The 20,641-nt window shown below is 37.5% G+C and overlaps 1 protein-coding gene, 1 long non-coding RNA gene and 4 other non-coding genes across 8 annotated transcripts; 3 read left to right on the top strand and 3 right to left on the bottom strand.

Moving 5' to 3' along the window:
• The first annotated feature begins 9,852 nt into the window (after positions 1-9,852).
• On the top strand, positions 9,853-9,985 carry K11D9.10. The gene has a single exon (NR_101851.1). It is a non-coding gene; the product is annotated as a small nucleolar RNA K11D9.10 (small nucleolar RNA).
• Positions 9,986-10,420: 435 nt separating this feature from the next.
• On the bottom strand, positions 10,421-14,403 carry linc-129. The gene is made up of 2 exons (NR_101850.1): positions 14,303-14,403; positions 10,421-11,932 (listed from the first exon to the last, which is right to left on the bottom strand). It is a non-coding gene; the product is annotated as a long non-coding RNA linc-129 (long non-coding RNA).
• Positions 11,667-12,024, bottom strand: K11D9.8. The gene has a single exon (NR_052719.1). It is a non-coding gene; the product is annotated as an Unclassified non-coding RNA K11D9.8 (non-coding RNA).
• Positions 14,404-14,601: 198 nt separating the features above from the next.
• On the top strand, positions 14,602-14,741 carry K11D9.6. The gene has a single exon (NR_052718.1). It is a non-coding gene; the product is annotated as an Unclassified non-coding RNA K11D9.6 (non-coding RNA).
• An 80-nt stretch (positions 14,742-14,821) lies between these two features.
• Positions 14,822-19,760, top strand: sca-1 (Calcium-transporting ATPase; the record flags this gene model as incomplete). 3 transcript variants are annotated; one of them, NM_066984.9, is made up of 8 exons in its annotated part: positions 14,822-14,888; positions 14,939-15,020; positions 15,068-15,282; positions 15,707-15,845; positions 15,900-17,957; positions 18,013-18,362; positions 18,413-18,518; positions 19,312-19,760. In NM_066984.9, the coding sequence occupies 8 exons, from the start codon at positions 14,856-14,858 to the stop codon at positions 19,341-19,343; spliced, it is 3,015 nt and encodes a 1,004-aa protein (NP_499385.3). The 3 variants fall into 3 exon arrangements, with proteins under 3 accessions (NP_499385.3, NP_499386.1, NP_001122708.1); NM_066985.7 differs by lacking the exon at positions 19,312-19,760 and having other exon boundaries at positions 18,413-19,134; NM_001129236.4 differs by lacking the exons at positions 14,822-14,888; positions 14,939-15,020; positions 15,068-15,282; positions 19,312-19,760 and having other exon boundaries at positions 15,758-15,845; positions 18,413-18,715.
• On the bottom strand, positions 16,538-17,290 carry K11D9.5. The gene is made up of 2 exons (NR_052717.1): positions 17,047-17,290; positions 16,538-16,599 (listed from the first exon to the last, which is right to left on the bottom strand).
• Positions 19,761-20,641: the final 881 nt, after the last annotated feature.

Here is a 20,641-nt window from a genome sequence, read left to right as displayed (position 1 = left end):
ATTATATTCCAAAAAATTGGGACAGAACTTTGAAGTACATATTTTTAAAAATTTTTGGAGATTGATTCCTCAGAAAAATATTTCCGGTAAACAAAAATTTTATCAGCAATAAAAAATAAATTCTGATTGGTTGAAGATGATTAATAGTTGTTTGCCTAGGCGCCTACTTATTGTCTATCTGCCTGCCTACGCATTTTGAAGAAGAATCAGGAATGAAGGAATTTCTCACATTATTGTACTCTTAAACGTTCCTGTATAGTAAGTGTAGGTGCGAAGTAGGCGTGGGTCGCTTTCAGAACATGTTTTTATGGTGAAGTAAACGATTTTTTCCGGTAAATCGGCAAATTGTCAGAATTGAAATTTCCGGCAAATCGGCAAGTTGCCAGAACTGAATTTTCCGGCAAATCGGCAAATTGCCGGAATTGAAGTTTCCGGCACATCGGCAAGTTGTCGGAATCGAAATTTCGGCACATCGACAAACCGGCAATGTGCCAAAAAAATTTTCAGATTTTTCAAAAGTTTCAGAGATAATTTTGATAAGTTTCCAAATTTTGAAAAAAAAAGTATCTTCTCGAGAATTTTCATAAACCTGAACCCACATAATGTCCGAAAACAAGTTTAAAACATAGGCCGCTTCTGAAATTTTACTACCTACTGGCCTACTCACAAGCCTACCTACCTACATGTCTAAGGAATATCTACTAAACTGATCGTATAGAAAAGTTTGTTACAGAGAATCTACAGTAATCTAAACACCCAAAAATCAGACAACTCTACATATAAAGAGACGGTACCATTACAAAGAAAACAAATCCTAAATAATTCATAAAACCCTTCTTTTACCACCGAAAAAGGAAAGAAATAATGATGACGAGTGAGCAGTGGTCAGTGGTCACAGTTTACGTACATAAATGAGTGGTTGTACAGCTGTCAATTGGTACCATTTCTCAAAGAAAACCAAAAAGTTTGTGTCGGGGGTCAGACAGAAGGAGGGATTTTTGAGATTTCTTGACAAAAATGCAGCTGTGGGAGTTTTTTGGGAAACAGGTGTTTTGTTAGGAAGAAAACAGTAGCATTACGCCGCAGTAATCCTACAAATCTGGAAAATCCAAAGTTAATTCGCGACTTAATGTGAGCACATTATTCCGTAAATTGATCCTACCGTAGCCTACAGTAACCTGCAATGAGCTACGGTAGTCCCACAATTCTACCGCAACCTACAGTAGGCCTGCAATGAACTACGGTAGTCCCACAATTCTACCGCAACCTAGAAAAATTCAGGCGTACTCGTAGGCGGTAAGATTGTAACCTACAGTAGTCATGCAGTAAGTTACCATAGTACTATTGTAGCCTACCATAACTCTACCATAACTCTACTGTAAACGAAATTAACATAGTTCTAAATAACCTCTAAAGTCATCTTAGCGTAACCTTGACAAATTGTTCATTAATCATTCATTCCACCGTTGTCCTAATCATTCTACCGTTGTCCACAATATACCTACCATAATCTACAGTAGTCTTATCGTAGCCTACCGTAACCAAAAGTAGGCCTACCAAAAACTATAAATGTACAGTAACCACCGGGTGACAAATGCCAACTTGAACCGGTAGAACATTGATAAAATTATAGTAGCCTACAGTAGCCCTATCATAACCGAATCAAAAACCTACAGTAAGCTGTTGCACGAAAATTTGAAATTTTCAAAAAAAATATAGCAGAAATATTAGAAAAAAAACTGTAAGAACAAATTGACAATGTTATAGAAGGAGAGGTGTTTTATTTTCGAAAAAAAACTGATTCAATCTTCGGTGCCCTCGAAAGGTTGGAAGGTAGAACAAAGAGAATTAATCTCTCGTATACCCATTCACAGAATTAACTTAGGATCCGTGTACTTACCTAAAACCGATTACAATTGACTAGTATTATTGTTAACCCGGGGAGGGGGGGGGGGGGGGAGCGGTAAAAAGCATTAAACCTCCCTCTTTGTCCGGTATTCACCCCCCCCCCCCCCCCTTGGATTGAGGTTTATTGGGTTGTATTTCTGGCGGTGAAAGGGAAATGTTGCGGAATTGAAAATTAACATGACTTTTAGAGAACAGGAAGACAAGGGGCCCTTTTAATAACTTTTGGAAAACTACTCCATAGTCATACATTTGGGCACAGAGACATTGTGCATCAACCGGGAATACTTCATTCTATTTGAGCACCAATATCTCGGCTGTCCTCGATTTTTGCAAAAAGTGTTCAACTGGCAAAATGTTTGTTAAACGTTTTTGCACAGTTTTGTTGTTAAAAACTTTTTGATATGACTAAAATGAAAAAAGTTATGCGCTCAGAAAGAGTAGTAGTGCAAGGTTTGGACATGGTGCATCGACATGGAACGCGCGAGCCTATATCTCAGGTTTCCTTAATTTTTTCAAAAATTTTCAACTAACAAAATGTTGGTAATTTATTTTTGCACATATTTGTAGTTTAACACTTTTTGATATGATTAAAATGAACAAAGTTTTACGCTCAAAAAGGGATGCAGTGTAAGCTTTGGACATGGTGCATCGACCGGGAATAACCCATTTAAACTTGTGAGTTTAATTTTTTTTAAGCTTTTTCTTCACATATTTGAAGTTAAACATTTTTATTACAAATAAAATTGCCAAATTGAAAAAAGTGCAAATTTTGAACATGGTGCATCGAATAGGAATACCTATTTCAAACTTTTTGACATATATATATTATATCTTGGTTGTCCTTAATGTTTTCAAAAATGTTCAAATAGCAAAATCTTTATGAAGTATTTCTGCACAATGTTGTAGTTGAACATTTTTTAATATGACTAGGCTGAACCAAGATACGCGCTGCCAAAGAAAGTACGCAAAGCTTTTTTGAAAAAAAAAGTTTCTTGTGATTTAACATAAAACAAAAGAGTGTCAAGAAGAAGAAACGGATATATAAGAGGGTTATTGTTAGGCTTCCTTATTCAGGTAAAATATGACAGGCGGCTGGTAGGGGGTGGCAAACATAGAATTGTTGACACTAAAACAGGGGGGGGGGGGGAGACACTGTCTCCTAGCAAATGGTGTCAATAGCACTTTTTGAGCGATGATGATGGTCCTTAGATGGGATAGAGTATATAATAGTATAGATCAATTTATATAAATACACCTGGCATTAATATATGTGATTTGAAGTGTGTTAGAATTGTTTCAAGAGGAGATTGGTTTAGTGATGATACGGCTAGGTGAACTTAAACTGACATATTATTACTAAAATATTTTTGTTTGTTTTTAATTTTGCGGAAATTTTAATTTTGAATATAAATAGCGTTAAGGAAATTCTAGATTTTTTTTTTGGTTTTAATTTTCTCTCGGATATTTTCAGTGGAAAAGTTCGACGTCTAGTCAGTTTTTTATCAAACTTTTCAACGAGAATGAATAATATTTTTAAATCAGTAAAATACACCTTTGAACCTAAAAATTGGATTTATAAACTTACACAATCCTAATCTAGACAGGGTAAAACTAATAATCACCAAAAACTGTAGAGGTTCTCATTGCAGATGAGTTTATCAGCAACTGATAATATGATTAAAGGGCGGTAGTGGGTACCTCTACAAGTATTTGTTCTCTTTTTTATGACCTCAAAGCGATCTACTGAACTATTCAGAGACTGCTCAAAGATTAACGAAAAACTAACAATGTAAAAAATAATTCAAAAAAAAAAGAGACAAATGTCTACAATAAGCACACTGTAACAATTGGCGATTTGCCGCTTTTGTGAGTGTCGTCTATTTCCGTGAAGAGTAGGCATCTCTCTCTAACACAGAGCATGTTTGATTGCGGCACACTTGAGCAATTATTAGAGAGAGCTCACTCATTGATGAAACAACACTTCTTGTCGTTTTACTGGTTCTGTTTTTACAAAAGACAGGTTGTGATCGTACGGGAGCTGGATTTATAGACAAATGAGGGAAAATGGGCTAAAAATAATCAGTGTTCGAGTGTTCTTTTTTTAGATAGACAGAGTAATTTTGAAAGATTGAGCACAATTCAAACTTTAAAGATGGAGTAAAGGCAATGGGGATTTACTGTAAATACGCTTAAAATAGTCCAACATGACTGAATATCATTAAAAAAAAACTCTGAATAATTTTGGATTTTTCAAAAATTTTTAGTCGAAGTTTTGGTATTTGGAACACCAGATTTTCCAATGTTGTGGGTTGTGGCTCAAAAACGTATTTAGCTTGAATTATTTTGAGCTTCGTAGAACAATAATTTTATTGATCAACTTATGTTAGGAACAAATGAACAGTTACCACTTTTTACATGTAAATTTAATTTTTTTTTAATTCAGAAATTTTTTAAGCGGATTTGAAAAATTTTTTCCCACTGGAATTGCATTCATTTCTCAACATCTCGGTTGTCTTTGGTCTTATCAAAAAATGTTGACTCTATAATTTTTCAGTTGAAAATTTGTTAACATTTTCAAAATAAACCAGGAAATGAGCTGTGACAGTATGTCCAAAAAACCCAAAAGTTTTATCAATTTAAATATTTTGAACAGAAATCTGAGTATTTTCTGATTTTCTCAAGAAAATAAAGTTATCAAAAAACCACTTTCAGTATGCTAATTGTTTTTGTAAATAATATAAAAAAGGCAAAAGTTTGTTGAAAGCAATTTTTTTTGAGAAAACAATTACAGACCTTAAAACTACATAGTTTTTAAAAAGACACACTAACCCAGTTTCAGATCAAATTTTTCCAGTTAAAAGCGCTAATATGCAGCTAAAATTTTTTTAATGCTCTGTTTAAAATATGCTCTTTTGGATAATCTCAGTCAGTAATATAAATTCATTAAAAACCAAAATTTCAGCAATTTTCAACACTGTGGTTTTTTTCAAATTTGCATACATTTTGTATTAATTTTCCAAAACGTTGACTTTTTCTCAAAAGGGCAAAGTTGTTTCAATAGAAAAAGGAAAGAAGGATGATGGTGATACCCACGAATTGACCGGAAAAACAAAGAAACGGGTCAGGTTTCACTGAACATGCTCCTCTCCTCTCAGTTTATATGAATCAACACATCTAATACCAGAGCATTGTACAACGAATTGTTATGGTTCAAGAAAAAAATTGTTTACCAGTATGAACCATTTATTACATTTTTAGAGGATTTTAAAGATACTATTGAGAAATTGTGAACTGATTTTTTTGTAATCGTGAAGAAGAAGGCAAAAAATGTATGTTTTAAATTATTTTGATAGGGTAAATAATTGAATTTTTATCCATTTGATTTTTTAAAACTTAAAAAAAAAAATATTTGTTCGGTTTTCAAATATTTTAATTTTTAATTTTCAAAAAGCATTTAGCGTTTTTTTAAACTTATTTATCTTATTCGATGTTTTCACTGTTTTAGTTTTCTCTTCAAAAATAACCGTAGATTTTCAAAAAAACGAGCAAAGTGAATATTAATTTATTTTTATAAATGTTAAATAATTGTATCAATTCAGAAAACTTTTTTAACTCGTACTGAAAAAACTTCCAAAATTTTTTTAGCTTCAGAATCTTTTTATAGTATTCTTATATTGTAGCAAATGTTTTAAAACGTACATTGGTGAAATGGTTTACCTCAATTCGCAATATTGCCCGAGATATAAGCGTTTTTCTGAAACTTTGGCATTTCATGTGCTAACACTCGTACTGAAAAAATGTTTAAAAATTTTATCAATTCAGAAAACCTTTCTAATGTTTTTATATTGTAGGAAATGTTTTAATTAGTAGATTTGCAAAGAAAAATTGGGTAGAATCGAACTATATCTCGAGAAATAAGCGTTTTTCAATTCTACCAACTTTTTTTTGTTATAGATCTAGTATATTCGACCAGCTCTACTAAATAGACGTTACAAAAACATGTTTCCGTTCCAAAAAAATTTTTGGAATTTTTTCGCACGGGTGTTTGAACTATAGAATTGAACTATTTCCTGAGAAAAAAGTTTTTCTGAAAAGTTGAAATTCCGTGTACCCGTGCGAAAAAAATTCCAAAAATTTTTTTCAAAAAATGTTAAAAATTTTATCAATTCCGAAAACTTTTCTAATGTTTTTATACTGTAGGAAATGTTTTAATTAGTATATTTGCAAAGAAAAAGTTGGTAGAATTGAACTTAGGCACTAATTTCCAAATATTTCCTTATATTTTTTATTTCCCCCGAGTTCCTAAGAATCCCCTTTCTTCGTCTTTGACTCTTTGAGTTTCAGACAACATTAGTGTCTTCTCATGTTCTAATAACACACCGCTTGTTGTTCAGATATCGAAAGAATCGATTCAATGTGTGTGTGATATCTGGAAAAAAGACAAATAACACAAGCATTTTATGAGAGCACAATAACACATTTCATCGTATTATTTCCTCAGCTGTTGAATGATACAAAACATATGCGCAATTAATTACGATTTTATTGGGATTTTTATAGATTTTTATTCTCCTGAATAGTAAAACTTCTAAAAAATCTTCTAAAAAATCAAAATTGACGCTAGGCCACCAGGTTATTTCTAGGCCATGTGTCATATTAATATCTTCCAAGTTATTCATTATTCATTCAAGGGTGGACGGCAAACGAGTCTTCCTGCAAATCGGCAGATTGCCGGAATTGAAATTTCCGGCAAATCGGCAAATTGGCGGAATTGAAAACTTCCGGCAAATTGGCTAGCCGGCAAATTGCCAACTTGCTGAATTTGCTCGAAAAACGGCAATTACCGAATAGTTTTCAAAAAGTAAGCAAATTCTATGAAAATATCTAGAAAAAACGGGAAAAATTTCAAAAAAGCATCGTTTTAAGCGTTTCCGTCTTATAAAAAATCTCTCTAAAAACTTCCGGCAAATTGGAAAATCGGCAAACTGTCGGGAATGAAAATTTTGGGCAAATCTGTAAATTGGCAAGTTGCCGATTTGCCCTTTGATATAGATTTCATTCAGAAGTCCGAAGACTCTACGTATAATTTTTGGGTCCCTAATATCGATTTTAATTGAATTTTTATGATTAAATCTGTGATTTCAACTTCCTTGTTCAACTTCTTCCCAGCGAGAGAGCAATATAAATATTCACAATGATCAAGTAATGGATAAGTTCTCCCAAAACATCTGGCATTAACATTTCCCACTTGTTTTGTACTTGCTTATTTCTCTAACGAAATCCCCGCATCTCCGAAATCCATCGCGTTCCACTCGTTTACAATTTTTTGCTTTGCTCCTGGCATCTCCCGCGGTTTCGAGCACAAAAAATCAGGCGAGTGATTGGCGAGAAGAGAAGCCATATGTCTTCAGAAAAGAGACACACGCACACATTTGTAAAGTGACGCATGAAAGAAAAGTTGATGGAGAATCGAGGGTCCTCCCGATAGGAATCCGATGGATCGAGTTGCAAAACGATTTAGAGGAACACGACGAGTTTGATCACGTCTTATATTGAATTACATAGCCCCGCTCTGCAGATCTAGAAACTATCGGAATAGTGTTGATAGACGAAAACATTTGTATAAATTTATGAATAATTGCTCGGCACAGCGGCAATTATTCAAACATTTTTTGCAACTTTATAAATCAAATTTTCTAGAAAGAAAACATATTAAGCAGACGCAAAAATCTGTGATTTTTTTAATACGATACCCGGTCTCGAAACGACAAGTTTTTGTTAAATGCGAAAAGGTGTGTGCCTTTAAAGGGTACTGTAATTTCAAACTTTCGTCGTTGCGGATTTTTAATAATTTTTAAAATACTAGTATACTCTTACTTTAACTGGCTATTATAATTGATTGCGTTTTTTGGTTTTATTTCTGAGTTTAATTTAAAAAAAATATAAATACATTTTTATCGGAAAACCATGAACAATCGATTGCATTTCAATGATTTCATAATTTTTCGTTCAAAAGCATTTTTAGGTATGAAAAAACCGAAAAAAAAACACATCAATTTAACAAATCGGGAGTGAAACTATGAAAAATCGAATAAAATTCGGCAGAAACGAAATTTTGAAATTACAGTACTCTTCAAAGGCGCGCACCCATTTGCTGAACAAATGTCGTGCCGAGACCGGGCACCGTATTTTCGGCGCGAAAATTGTCCAATTTCACTTCTGGGTAATACCGTAACCCCTCTATTAAACTGTTAAACAAAAATTTTGGTAAATTCTTAGCTTTTCAGGGAAATCAAGGGTTTTAATGAAAAATCAGCAAAACATAAAATAAGAAAATATGTATAATACGCTTGTTGAAATTAAATCACAATCGCGCTCCAATGCGAAATGCCGATTTCATAATTTGGGTCTCATTAGGTATTTGGAGGGCAAACCCGCAAATTCAAACTTTTCGGAATATTTTCCCCGAATTAATCAGGTTTTCAAGCTTCGGCTTTGCCGCCAATACCTAACGAGACCCAATTTTTGTCATTGGGGCGTGATTGCAACTTGATTTATGTAAATTTCGTTTTTTTTTAAATTTTCCTAGACCCAATTCCAGCTGTGAAAAAAAAAACTTAAAGCACATTTTTTTGTGCAGCTGAAAAAAAAAGCAAAATATGCATAACTTTCTATTCAAGTCAATCGTCACTTTTTTCCATTTTTAATACTTATTATATCAATAGAATTCTAGAAATTTCGTCATTTTCCAGCTCATTTTTATCAAATTTTTATCAACTTCTTTCGGGCGGAGGATGATTTGTATTTGTACTCGAAAGACGTACAATTTCTGGGTCACTGCAGTTATCAGAAATTGAGATTTCTTATCATTTTTTTTGCTCCGAAAATGTTCTGGAGAAGTTTACAAAAAATACAATTATAATTGAAACAAGAACTATGTTCCGGTCACATGATCAATCTGTCATTTCCGAATCTATTTTATCTCTATGATAAGAATTTCACACTTTTCTATTAAAAAAAATTTAGCCTATTTACGTAAGCGAATTACGTACAGTCATTGTGATCAATGGTTTGTGACGCAACTTGTCAAAATTTTATCGAAAAATCACACTTTTTCGCCCCTTATCACCCCCTACCTCCGCCCACAGTCTCTATATTGCATTTTCAATAGTACAATTGATTTACTTCTTATTTCCTTTGGCACAGTGGAGCGCACTTTTTGAAAAAAAATTTCAAATTTTCGAAAAAACTTAAGATTTTTTTTCTTAAAAAAAAATTATGAAACATGCACTGTTGCGGTTTTTTTTAATTGGCAACTAGTTTTGAAATCCAAAAAAAAAACAAAGTTCAATAAAATGTTACCCAATTGTGCGATTTTTGCTTTAAAAATACGGTACCCGGTCTCGATGCGGCAATTGTTTGGTAAATGTAAAAGGGTGTGCGCCTTTAAAGAGTACTGTAATTTCAATCTTCCGACACTGCTGAATTTTTATTGACTTTTTGTTCATTAATTTTATATATGATTTATTGGTATGTTAAAAAAACACCCATTTTCAAATCTATTAAAATTCCACAACAACAAAAGTTCGAGATTACAGTACTTTTTAGAGGCGCACATCCTTTTTGGGATACTAAACAATTGTCGCGTCGAGACCAGGTACCATATTTCCAAAACACAATTTCGCGTGTAAATAAAAAATATCAACATAATAATTTCCATTTTTCGAAATTTAAAGTTAATCACTTTTTGGTTTAGATTATGATTTCACACGTTTTTTTCCTTCTAGTTCTCTTTTTTTTGTTATTTGCCTGAAAAATGGTCTGAAAACTTAGGCAATCAGCAATGTGTCACATAATTTCTCCCAGAGAAATCCCTTTCAACAAAATCTCCCGGATTGACCTGTGTGCTCGACCTTGATAAATTGGTTGGCAGCTCTCTGGCTTATCTTTTGAGAGGAAAAAGATCCAACAAATTTTTATCTCCCTTATCCCTTTTTCTCTTCATCACTACCAATAATAATAGTTTTTTTTTTCGTCGCGGAAGCAAAATGGCGAACAAGTGTTGGAATAAGAGTACTCCAGGGATTTAAGGGCTGAAAGCCAGTGATTTATGAGCTCCAATTTTTCAGATGTTTTTTCCTCCATCGCGTATTTGTCTAAACATTCGATTTTCTTCCTGCTTCCCAACTTTTCAAATCGAAATAAAAGAGCATCTGTCGCTTTTTATCGATGTGCTTCTGTGAGACTAAAGAACTACTCGTTTTCACTCGTTCTCTCTCTCTCAACTATCAAAGTTTTGTTGATTGCGTGTGTCAGCTTCCTTCTTTTTATTATCATCTTTTCATTGGAGGAAAAAAATAACTTCTGAAGAGCAAAAGAACTAACTTCGGGGAATACAGAGAAAATTCCTGTAAAAATCTGGAAATTTTTTCGCTTAACTCGAAATATTTAGTTTTTCACTGTGATTTCTGGGAAAAATCAAGAAATATTTGCCTAAAACACGAGTTTTCACATGAAAAATGAATTATTTATTGATTTTTTATGGAGATTACAAAAAAGACACACGTGAAACTACTGCTACCGTAGTTGTGTAAACGTAGTGTTCTCTATTTTAGACCTGTTTAATGTATTTTTTTGCAGTTGAAAATTTTTAAAAATATTTTAGTTATTTTTAAAAATATTTAATTTACAAAATAATTAGCCTGAACCCATGAAAAGATACGTTATATTTAATTTTTACCGTAAGACTTTCAAGATCGTTGCGAGACCCGGCGCCTAGGTCAAAGAGCCTCCCTTTAAACCCATCAACACGTTTTGCCTTTTTCATCGATTTTTTGCAGTTCTTTTCTTCTTTCCAACTGATTTTTCTTCATTTTTAAAGTTTTTTTCCTCATTTTTCCCATTTGAAATTATTTAAACACGTGCAACCAGCTGGTAACATGTGTCACATGCCGTTATCTAACTTCAAAACAGTACATTTCCGATCACACGTCCCCCGCGCCGAGTTTTATAGTTTCATTAATAACTTTTCGGTTTTTGATAATACTAATTGAGTTTTATTAATTGTTTCCATATTCATCTAGCACTTTGACCTGTCCTTCTTCGAATTCTCAAATATTTGCACTCTGGGTTTAGGTGTGAAAAGAATTGTCGTCATTAAGCGGGGCATCCGGGGCACCGAAAAAAGCCCTCCGATTTTAACGAATTTGAGATAAAGTTGGAGAGAGAGCCCAGTGTTTGCTTGCCCAAGATATATATCTTGGATTTATCAATTACTGTTTGTCAACCTGTCGCCGGCGCCCCCTTTTTGCTCTTGCTCCCACGCCCCGAGATTGAATTTCAATTTTATTTCGAAGTAAGTCTCTTGATTGTTTCGAAAATCCGATGACAGTTTTCATTACTTTTTTGTCTGTTGATTTTGTAGGGAAACATTGAAATTTTTCTGATCTTTCTTTGATCTTATGATTTTTCATTTATTCCAATTAAAAAAAATTAGCGCATTCAGAACCAGAGTGAAGCTTGAGATGTTGTAGGTTTATCAAAAGATCAAAATCTCGAATTCCTTCGAAATGTTTTTAGTTTTCGACTTCCGTGTGATTTCTAGCGATCCTGACAGAGATCACTGAATTTTAATGTTATCGAGATTGTTGTGTAGGCTCCATCTCCTCTCTGAAGCTTCTGATTTTGCCGAAAGTCTAGTTACTTGCCGACTGCTGACACTAGGATATCCCACTACCGTACCCATTGTTGGATCCGTACTCTGCTGCGACTTCTTCTCTGTTTCACGTGAACCTCCGGGATCGTCGGTAAGCCCCGCCCGTTATCTGTGCCAACTTGTCTTCGTGCCCTCGAGCGACGAGCTCATTCAATCACGCCACGACCTCCGTCTGGACAGATGCTCTCATTGTCTCTGCGTCTCCAAGTATTCGTCACACTATCTCATGCATTCTATTCAAAACGCGAGAGAAAGCGCGGGAACGAGAGAGAGTTCAGACAGATCGAACTTGTTTTTATCCCCCCCCCCCTCGTCCGGCTGCAGAGCAAAAAAATACTGCTTTTCCTTGCAAAATTCGGTGCTTTCTTCAAAGAGAAACTTTTGAAGTCGGCGCGAGCATTTCCTTCTTTGACTTCTCTCTTTCCGCCAAAAAGCCTAGCATTTTTATTGATAATTTGATTACACACACTCAGAGTTCTTCGACATGATAAAGTGTTTCATTGGCACTCGCCCTAACAGTACATGACAAGGGCGGATTATTATCGATCGATATTGAAGACAAACTCCAAATGTGTGCTCATTTTGGAGCCCCGTGTGGGGCAGCTGCTCTCAATATATTACTAGGGAGACGAGGAGGGGGACCTTATCGAACGTCGCATGAGCCATTCTTTCTTCTTTATGCACTCTCTTCACTCTCTCACACATTAATCGATTCATAGACTCCCATATTCCTTGATGAAGGTGTGGGTTTTTAGCTTTTTTTCCCGATTTGTAAAAGGAAGAGGCTGACGATGTTAGGAAAAAGAGAACGGAGCCGAAAAAACATCCGTAGTAAGTCTTCCTTTTAAGCCGACACTTTTTAGACAGCATTCGCCGCTAGTTTTGAAGTTTAAATTTTAAAAAATAAAAATTAGTTTCAATTTTTTTTAATTACTAAATAGGCAAAAGTTTTTTCAAGAACTCTAGAAAAACTAGCTTAATTCATGGGTACTAGAAAAATTCTTGTTTTAAATTTAATATTTATCTTAAGATGTAATTACGAGAAGCTTTTTTGAAAATTCTCAATTAAAAGAATTTGCCGATTTAGAATAAAAGTCTTCAGAAATGAGTAAAAGCTCAAATTAGAAGTTTGTTTTTAAAGGAAAAACACGAAAAAAGAACACTATTTATCTTTTCCTCCCCGCGTAAAATTAGTTGTTGTGATAATAGTGATCCGCTGTCTATTTGCACTCGGCTCTTCACACCGTGCTTCCTCTCACTTGACCCAACAGGAAAAAAAAACATCACGTCTGAGACGGTGAATTGCCTTATCAAGAGCGTCGTCTCTTTCACCCAGTAACAAAAAAAATTTGGTTTCTTTACTTTATATTTATGTAGGTCACAAAAAAAAAGTGATGCAGTTTTGTGGGTCGGTTGTCTCCACACCACCTCCGCCTCCAGCAGCACACAATCATCTTCGTGTGTTCTCGACGATTCCTTGTATGCCGCGGTCGTGAATGCACCACATTCGACGCGCAACTACACACCACACTCACTTTCGGTGGTATTACTACACGTCATCGTTGTTCGTAGTCTCCCGCTCTTTCGTCCCCACTCACTCCTCATTATTCCCCTTGGTGTATTGATTTTTTTTAAATGGTACACCACTCCTGACGTTTCTACCTTCTTGTTTTCCGTCCATTTAGATTTTATCTGGAAATTTTTTTAAAATTTTAGGCCAGAGAGTTCTAGTTCTTGTTCTAAAAGTCTAGGTCAGACATACATTTTCTATTTCTCATCAAAAAAAAAGTTGATAAAGAAAACTGGTTATTCAGAAAGAGTGTGTCTCGTTGAAATTGATTCAAAAAAAAATTCCCACCCCTCGCTTGTTTCTCAAAATATGAGATCAACGGATTTTTTCCTTCTCGATTCAATTTTTTGCTGCGCTCTGTCTGCCAAAGTGTGTGTGTCCGAGCAAAAGATGAGAGAATTTACAAACAGAAATGAAAAAAAGTTGGCCAAATAATGAAGTTTTATCCGAGATTGATGGGAAAGATATTAATGTTCTTTACGGTTTGGAGGGGAGAGAGAGATAGATTTTCGCATCAAACTCCGCCTTTTACATGTCTTTTAGAATCTAAAATAGATTTTTCTCATCATTTTTAATAGAAAATCGAGAAATTACAGTAATTTCGCAATTTTCTTGCCAAAAATACACGAAATTTGTGGGTCTCGCCACGATCTCGGTCTTAGTGGTTCATTTGGTTTAAAAGTTTATAAAATTTCAAATTCTAGTGTTTAATTTCCGCATAATTGGACCTAAAATGGGTTTTTGTCATCATTTTCAACAAGAAATCGTGAAAATCCTGTTGTTTCGCAATTTTCTTTTCAAAAATACACGAAATATATGGTAATTTCCCGAAATATTGAGGGTCTCGCCACGATTTCAGTCACAGTGGCCAGGATTTATCACGAAAAAAGTTCGCCTAGTCTCACATTTCCGGAAAACCGAATCTAAATTAGTTTTTTGTCATCATTTTGAACAAAAAATCGAGACATCCCTATAGTTTCGCAATTTTCGTCGCTTTTCTCTCCAAAAATGACAGTCTAGAATTAAAATTCGCTGGAACTGGGACCATGATATCTTTTCTCCCCGTTTTTCATTTTATTTTTTATTACACTGGATTGACTAAAGGTCACCACCACCGCCAGTGTGTGCCATATCACACACACACACACACACAATGTCGAGATTTTATGTGTTATCCCTGCTTGATTTCGTTCCGTTGTCTCTCTCTCTCTATTCATCTTTTGAGCCGAGAAGCTCCAGAGAATGGAGCACACAGGATCCCGGCGCGCGATGTCGTCGGGAGATGGCGCCGCCTGGGAAGCCGCCGAGAGATATCAGGGAAGATCGTCTGATTTCTCCTCGGATGCCACCTCATCTCTCGAGTTTCTCCGCCTGTTACTCCCTGCCGAACCTGATATTTCCCGTTGTCGTAAAGAGATGTTTTTATTTTACTTTACACCGGGTCCTCTCTCTCTGCCAGCACAGCTCAGTGTTGGCTGTGTGCTCGGGCTCCTGCCACCGGCGGCCTCATCTTCTTCTTCTTCTTCTCTCCTGCTCTCGCTTATCACTTCTTCATTCATTCTTATTCCTTTTCATCATCAAACTAGCATTTCTTACTTTATTTATTTTTTTCAATTTTCAATTTTCAGATAAAACCAAACTACTTGGGTTACAGCCGTCAACATGGAGGACGCGCATGCCAAAGACGCCAATGAGGTACTTTTATAGTTTTTAAATTTTAGTTTTTAATACAATTTATTTTCCAGGTGTGCAAATTCTTCGGAACGGGTCCGGAGGGATTGACTCCACAGCAAGTTGAAACATTGAGGAACAAATATGGAGAAAATGGTTGGTTTTTTACATGGATTTCTCATTAAAAATTGAATTTTTTCCAGAAATGCCCGCCGAAGAGGGAAAATCACTGTGGGAGCTGATTCTCGAGCAATTCGACGATCTTCTCGTCAAGATTCTCCTCCTCGCCGCCATCATCTCGTTTGTGCTCGCCCTTTTCGAAGAGCACGAAGATCAGACAGAAGCAGTGACGGCGTTCGTCGAACCGTTCGTCATCCTTCTCATTCTTATTGCCAACGCGACCGTCGGAGTGTGGCAGGTAGGAACAACACAGACAGGCGCACGCGCTGAAAGAAAATAAGAAGAAGAAGAAAAAGCACAGTTGTTTTCTGTGTTTTTGTAGATCAAAAGAAAGGAACTAGGAGTGATTGCACAGAGAGAGAGAGAGAGAAATAATGTCTTTTTGACTTGTTTTTGTTGGTGAGAGAGATAGGGAAAAAGAGTCCCTAAAGAAAAAATAGTGTAACGGGCGGTCCGGAAGAAATGCTCTTTGCGCCGAAAAGTTTTTGAAAAAAGAAGAAAATGATGAAGGAAAGGCGTGCGTCATGAGCTTCGCATTTACGTACGCAAAAAGTGAGGGATATGTGAAAAAGATATTGGGTGATAGAATAGTTGATGGATTGGGCTGCACTATTTGCCTCAATTTGCCACAAATTTCCATCTAATTTGTCATAATTTTCCAGGAACGAAATGCTGAATCGGCCATCGAAGCGCTCAAGGAATACGAACCAGAAATGGCCAAGGTCATCCGATCCGGACACCACGGAATTCAGATGGTTCGCGCTAAGGAACTCGTGCCAGGAGATCTTGTCGAAGTTTCAGGTTAGCAAAAACTTTTTTTTTTAACTTTCAAATTTTAAACCATATATTTTTCAGTCGGAGACAAGATCCCAGCCGATCTCCGTCTTGTGAAGATCTACTCCACCACCATCCGTATCGATCAGTCCATCCTCACCGGAGAATCTGTGTCTGTTATCAAGCACACCGACTCTGTGCCAGATCCACGCGCTGTTAACCAGGACAAGAAGAATTGTCTGTTCTCGGGAACCAATGTCGCATCTGGAAAGGCTCGTGGAATCGTCTTCGGAACCGGATTGACCACTGAAATCGGAAAGATCCGTACCGAAATGGCTGAGACCGAGAATGAGAAGACACCACTTCAACAGAAGTTGGACGAATTCGGAGAGCAACTTTCCAAGGTTATCTCTGTTATTTGCGTTGCTGTTTGGGCTATCAACATTGGACATTTCAACGATCCAGCTCACGGTGGATCATGGGTTAAGGGAGCAATCTACTACTTCAAAATCGCCGTTGCTCTTGCCGTCGCTGCTATTCCAGAAGGACTTCCAGCTGTCATCACCACGTGCCTTGCCCTCGGAACTCGCCGTATGGCCAAGAAGAACGCTATTGTAAGATCCCTTCCATCCGTCGAAACTCTTGGATGCACATCTGTTATCTGCTCTGACAAGACTGGAACTCTCACCACCAACCAGATGTCTGTGTCAAAGATGTTCATCGCTGGACAAGCTTCTGGAGACAACATCAACTTCACCGAGTTCGCCATCTCCGGATCCACCTACGAGCCAGTCGGAAAGGTTTCCACCAATGGACGTGAAATCAACCCAGCTGCTGGAGAATTCGAATCACTCACCGAGTTGGCCATGATCTGCGCTATGTGCAATGATTCATCTGTTGATTACAATGAGACCAAGAAGATCTACGAGAAAGTCGGAGAAGCCACTGAAACTGCTCTTATCGTTCTTGCTGAGAAGATGAATGTTTTCGGAACCTCGAAAGCCGGACTTTCACCAAAGGAGCTCGGAGGAGTTTGCAACCGTGTCATCCAACAAAAATGGAAGAAGGAGTTCACACTCGAGTTCTCCCGTGATCGTAAATCCATGTCCGCCTACTGCTTCCCAGCTTCCGGAGGATCTGGAGCCAAGATGTTCGTGAAGGGAGCCCCAGAAGGAGTTCTCGGAAGATGCACCCACGTCAGAGTTAACGGACAAAAGGTTCCACTCACCTCTGCCATGACTCAGAAGATTGTTGACCAATGCGTGCAATACGGAACCGGAAGAGATACCCTTCGTTGTCTTGCCCTCGGAACCATCGATACCCCAGTCAGCGTTAGCAACATGAACCTCGAAGACTCTACCCAATTCGTCAAATACGAACAAGACATCACATTTGTCGGAGTCGTCGGAATGCTTGACCCCCCAAGAACTGAAGTTTCGGACTCGATCAAGGCTTGTAACCACGCTGGAATCCGTGTCATCATGATCACCGGAGACAACAAGAACACCGCTGAGGCTATCGGAAGAAGAATCGGACTCTTCGGAGAGAACGAGGATACCACTGGAAAAGCTTACACTGGACGTGAATTTGACGATCTTCCACCAGAGCAACAATCTGAAGCCTGCCGCAGAGCTAAGCTTTTCGCCCGTGTCGAGCCATCTCACAAGTCCAAGATTGTCGATATCCTTCAATCCCAGGGAGAGATTACTGCTATGACCGGAGACGGAGTCAACGACGCTCCAGCTTTGAAGAAGGCCGAAATCGGAATTTCTATGGGATCAGGAACTGCTGTCGCCAAGTCTGCATCTGAAATGGTTCTTGCTGACGATAACTTCGCATCCATTGTGTCTGCTGTCGAAGAAGGACGTGCTATTTACAACAACATGAAACAATTCATCAGATATCTCATCTCATCTAACGTCGGAGAAGTCGTCTCCATCTTCATGGTCGCCGCACTCGGAATTCCAGAGGCTCTCATTCCAGTTCAACTTCTCTGGGTTAACTTGGTCACTGACGGTCTTCCAGCCACTGCTCTCGGATTCAATCCACCAGATCTTGACATTATGGACAGACATCCACGTTCAGCCAACGATGGACTCATCTCTGGATGGCTCTTCTTCAGATATCTTGCTGTCGGAAGTACGTTTAAAAAATTCCCCTAAAAAAGTATAATTCTAAAATTGAAATTTTCCAGCCTACGTCGGAGTTGCCACCGTCGGAGCCTCAATGTGGTGGTTCTTGTTGTACGAGGAGGGACCACAGATCACCTACTACCAGCTCACTCACTGGATGAGATGTGAAATCGAGCCAGACAACTTTGCCGATCTTGACTGCGCCGTATTCGAGGACAATCACCCGAACGCCATGGCTCTGTCCGTGCTTGTCACCATTGAGATGCTCAACGCCATCAACTCACTTTCCGAGAATCAATCGCTTTTAGTGATGCCACCATGGAAGAACATCTGGCTGATGGCCGCCATTTCCCTTTCGATGTCTCTTCACTTTGTCATTCTCTACGTTGACATCATGGCCACCATCTTCCAGGTATCACAATTAATCATATATTAATCGAAACATCTAATTCAAATCTTCAGATCACCCCTCTCAACTGGGTCGAATGGATCGCCGTGTTGAAGATCTCACTGCCAGTGCTCCTTCTCGATGAAATTCTCAAGTTCATCGCCAGAAACTACATCGACGGTAAGCCGGAGACGGTCGGCGCGAAGGCACGTAGTGCCATCTCGCTGCTCGCCTGGGTGTCTGTGACGCTCGCCTACTTTGCGTGGATGTTGGGCCCGTACGCCGAGCTCATTAACCATGCGCTCGTCGGTCCATCTGTCGATCCGTCGAAATTCGACGCGGTTGTCACGCCCGACAAGTTACATAACGAATTGTGATTGAAGTTCTTCTAACCCCCAAACCAACCGCCTCTCAAACAACTTGTGATGATTTCTCTTTATTTTCTCTCTCTTTCTTGTTCTAATCATTTTGGGCCTTTTTCCCTTTTTCTCTCTGCAGTGTGTTAACTGATCCATAATCCTTCGTGTAAACCCCCCTCTCCCTACTTTTAGGATTTCTTCCTCGTTGCTCATTGTATTTTGTCCAAATCGCCACAATTTCCCTACAAATATATATGTTTTTTTTGCTAATTTTTTGTGTTTCCCTTCCTTCTTGTCCACTGAAAGTTCTACGTCTCTCGCTCTCCACATCCCCATTGTTCTCCCCTTTTTTCATAATAATTTATTATTATCCTTTTTTTAAATTAATTTTTGTTGCGTGTGAATCTATTAGGAGCTCACAAATAAAAGTGATCCTTTAAAAAACCTTACTTCCTTCTGTTTTTTCTCTAACCTAACCAATGTGTCTGTTCAGGGAGTGCCTCTTTTCTTTACCGAATGGTGTGCAATTTTGTCGACTGTCGATCTCGTCCATGGCAATGCAGGATTTGAAACTAAATTTCCCTGGAAAAAGAAATAATTTTGGTGATTTTCAGTTGAAGCTCCAATCAAGGATAAACGCGACTAAAAATGACAGTGCTCCCTCAATCAGAGTGAGCCCAGCCGCCGCCCATCTCATTTTTCAGACTCTTTCATATTTTCTAAGTTTTCCAATTTTTTTTCTTTTGTAGTGCGATCGTTTTCGTTTCGAGACCCGAAATCGAAAGGATCTCTTTTAGAGATCTTTAGGATCTTTTTTCTTTGCTCAACTCATCATTCTTTGTTTTTTCTTCTATATCCTCTTGTTGACGGTGATCAGACAAATTTGTTAGAAATATTATTACATTTCCTTTAGGTTTCTTCTATTAAAAAAAAAGAAAACTTCTGCTAAATTCGTGTACGTTGTCTCTCCCATTTCTCATTAAAAATCGATATTAATTGTAATTTTTGGTTTGTCCTCCAGTGTCGTGTGCGCCATCGATGGAAATAAAAAAGTTTCAAAACTATTATAGCTTTTCTTTTTATGAAAAATATAAAATACAATTAGAATGTTTTTGTTAAATGCGATACGGTGTGCGCCTTTAAAGAGTAGAGTACTGTAGTTCCAAAATTTTGTTGGTGCGGGATTTTCATTGATTTTTCATCGTTTTTCGACAAAAATATATTTATTTATTGAAAAAAGTTAAATAAAACTATTAAAAACACAGAATTTTTAACAAATTGTGAAAAACACATGAAAAATCGATGACAATTCTACAGTAACGAACATTTTGAATTACAGTAATCTTTAAAGGCGCGCACACGTTTGCATTTAATTAAAATGTGTCGTGTCGAGACCGACTACCACGTCTCGTTATTATAGAACGAGCAATTACAGCCTAACATCAACTCAGAACAAACCAGGATCCCACGCAAGTTTAAAGGAGCATGCTGGGTATCACAACGATTTTTTGAAGAGAACGAGGCCCCACGAAACGGGGAGCAGAACGAAAAGGGGATCTGCAAAAAGGGGATCTGCAAAAAGGGGATCTGCGAAAAGGGGAGATATGAAAAGGGGAGATACGAAAAGGGGAGCTGGCACTGTGCCAAACGCACAAAACGCAATTTTTCTCACGCAACGCACGTTGATTTTTGAAATTTTCTTCTAGAAGATACGCTTAACAACACGCGACGCGTAACATCGGAGCATCGTTGTATTGTTTTCTTCGAGAAAAATAGCGTTTGGCACAGTGCCAGATCTCCTTTTCGTATCTCCCCTTTTTCGTATCTCCCCTTTTCGTATCTCCCCTTTTCGCAGATCTCCTTTTTGCAGATCCCCTTTTCGTTCTGCTCCCCTTTTCGTGGGGCCTCAAGAGAACGACTTAATTGTGCATGAATTCCGGAACA

The sequence above is a fragment of the Caenorhabditis elegans genome, chromosome III (assembly GCF_000002985.6).
Source record: "Caenorhabditis elegans chromosome III".
NCBI lineage: Eukaryota > Metazoa > Nematoda > Chromadorea > Rhabditida > Rhabditidae > Caenorhabditis > Caenorhabditis elegans.
Note: the sequence above shows the minus strand (reverse complement) of the source record. Positions and strands in the feature narration are given on the sequence as shown.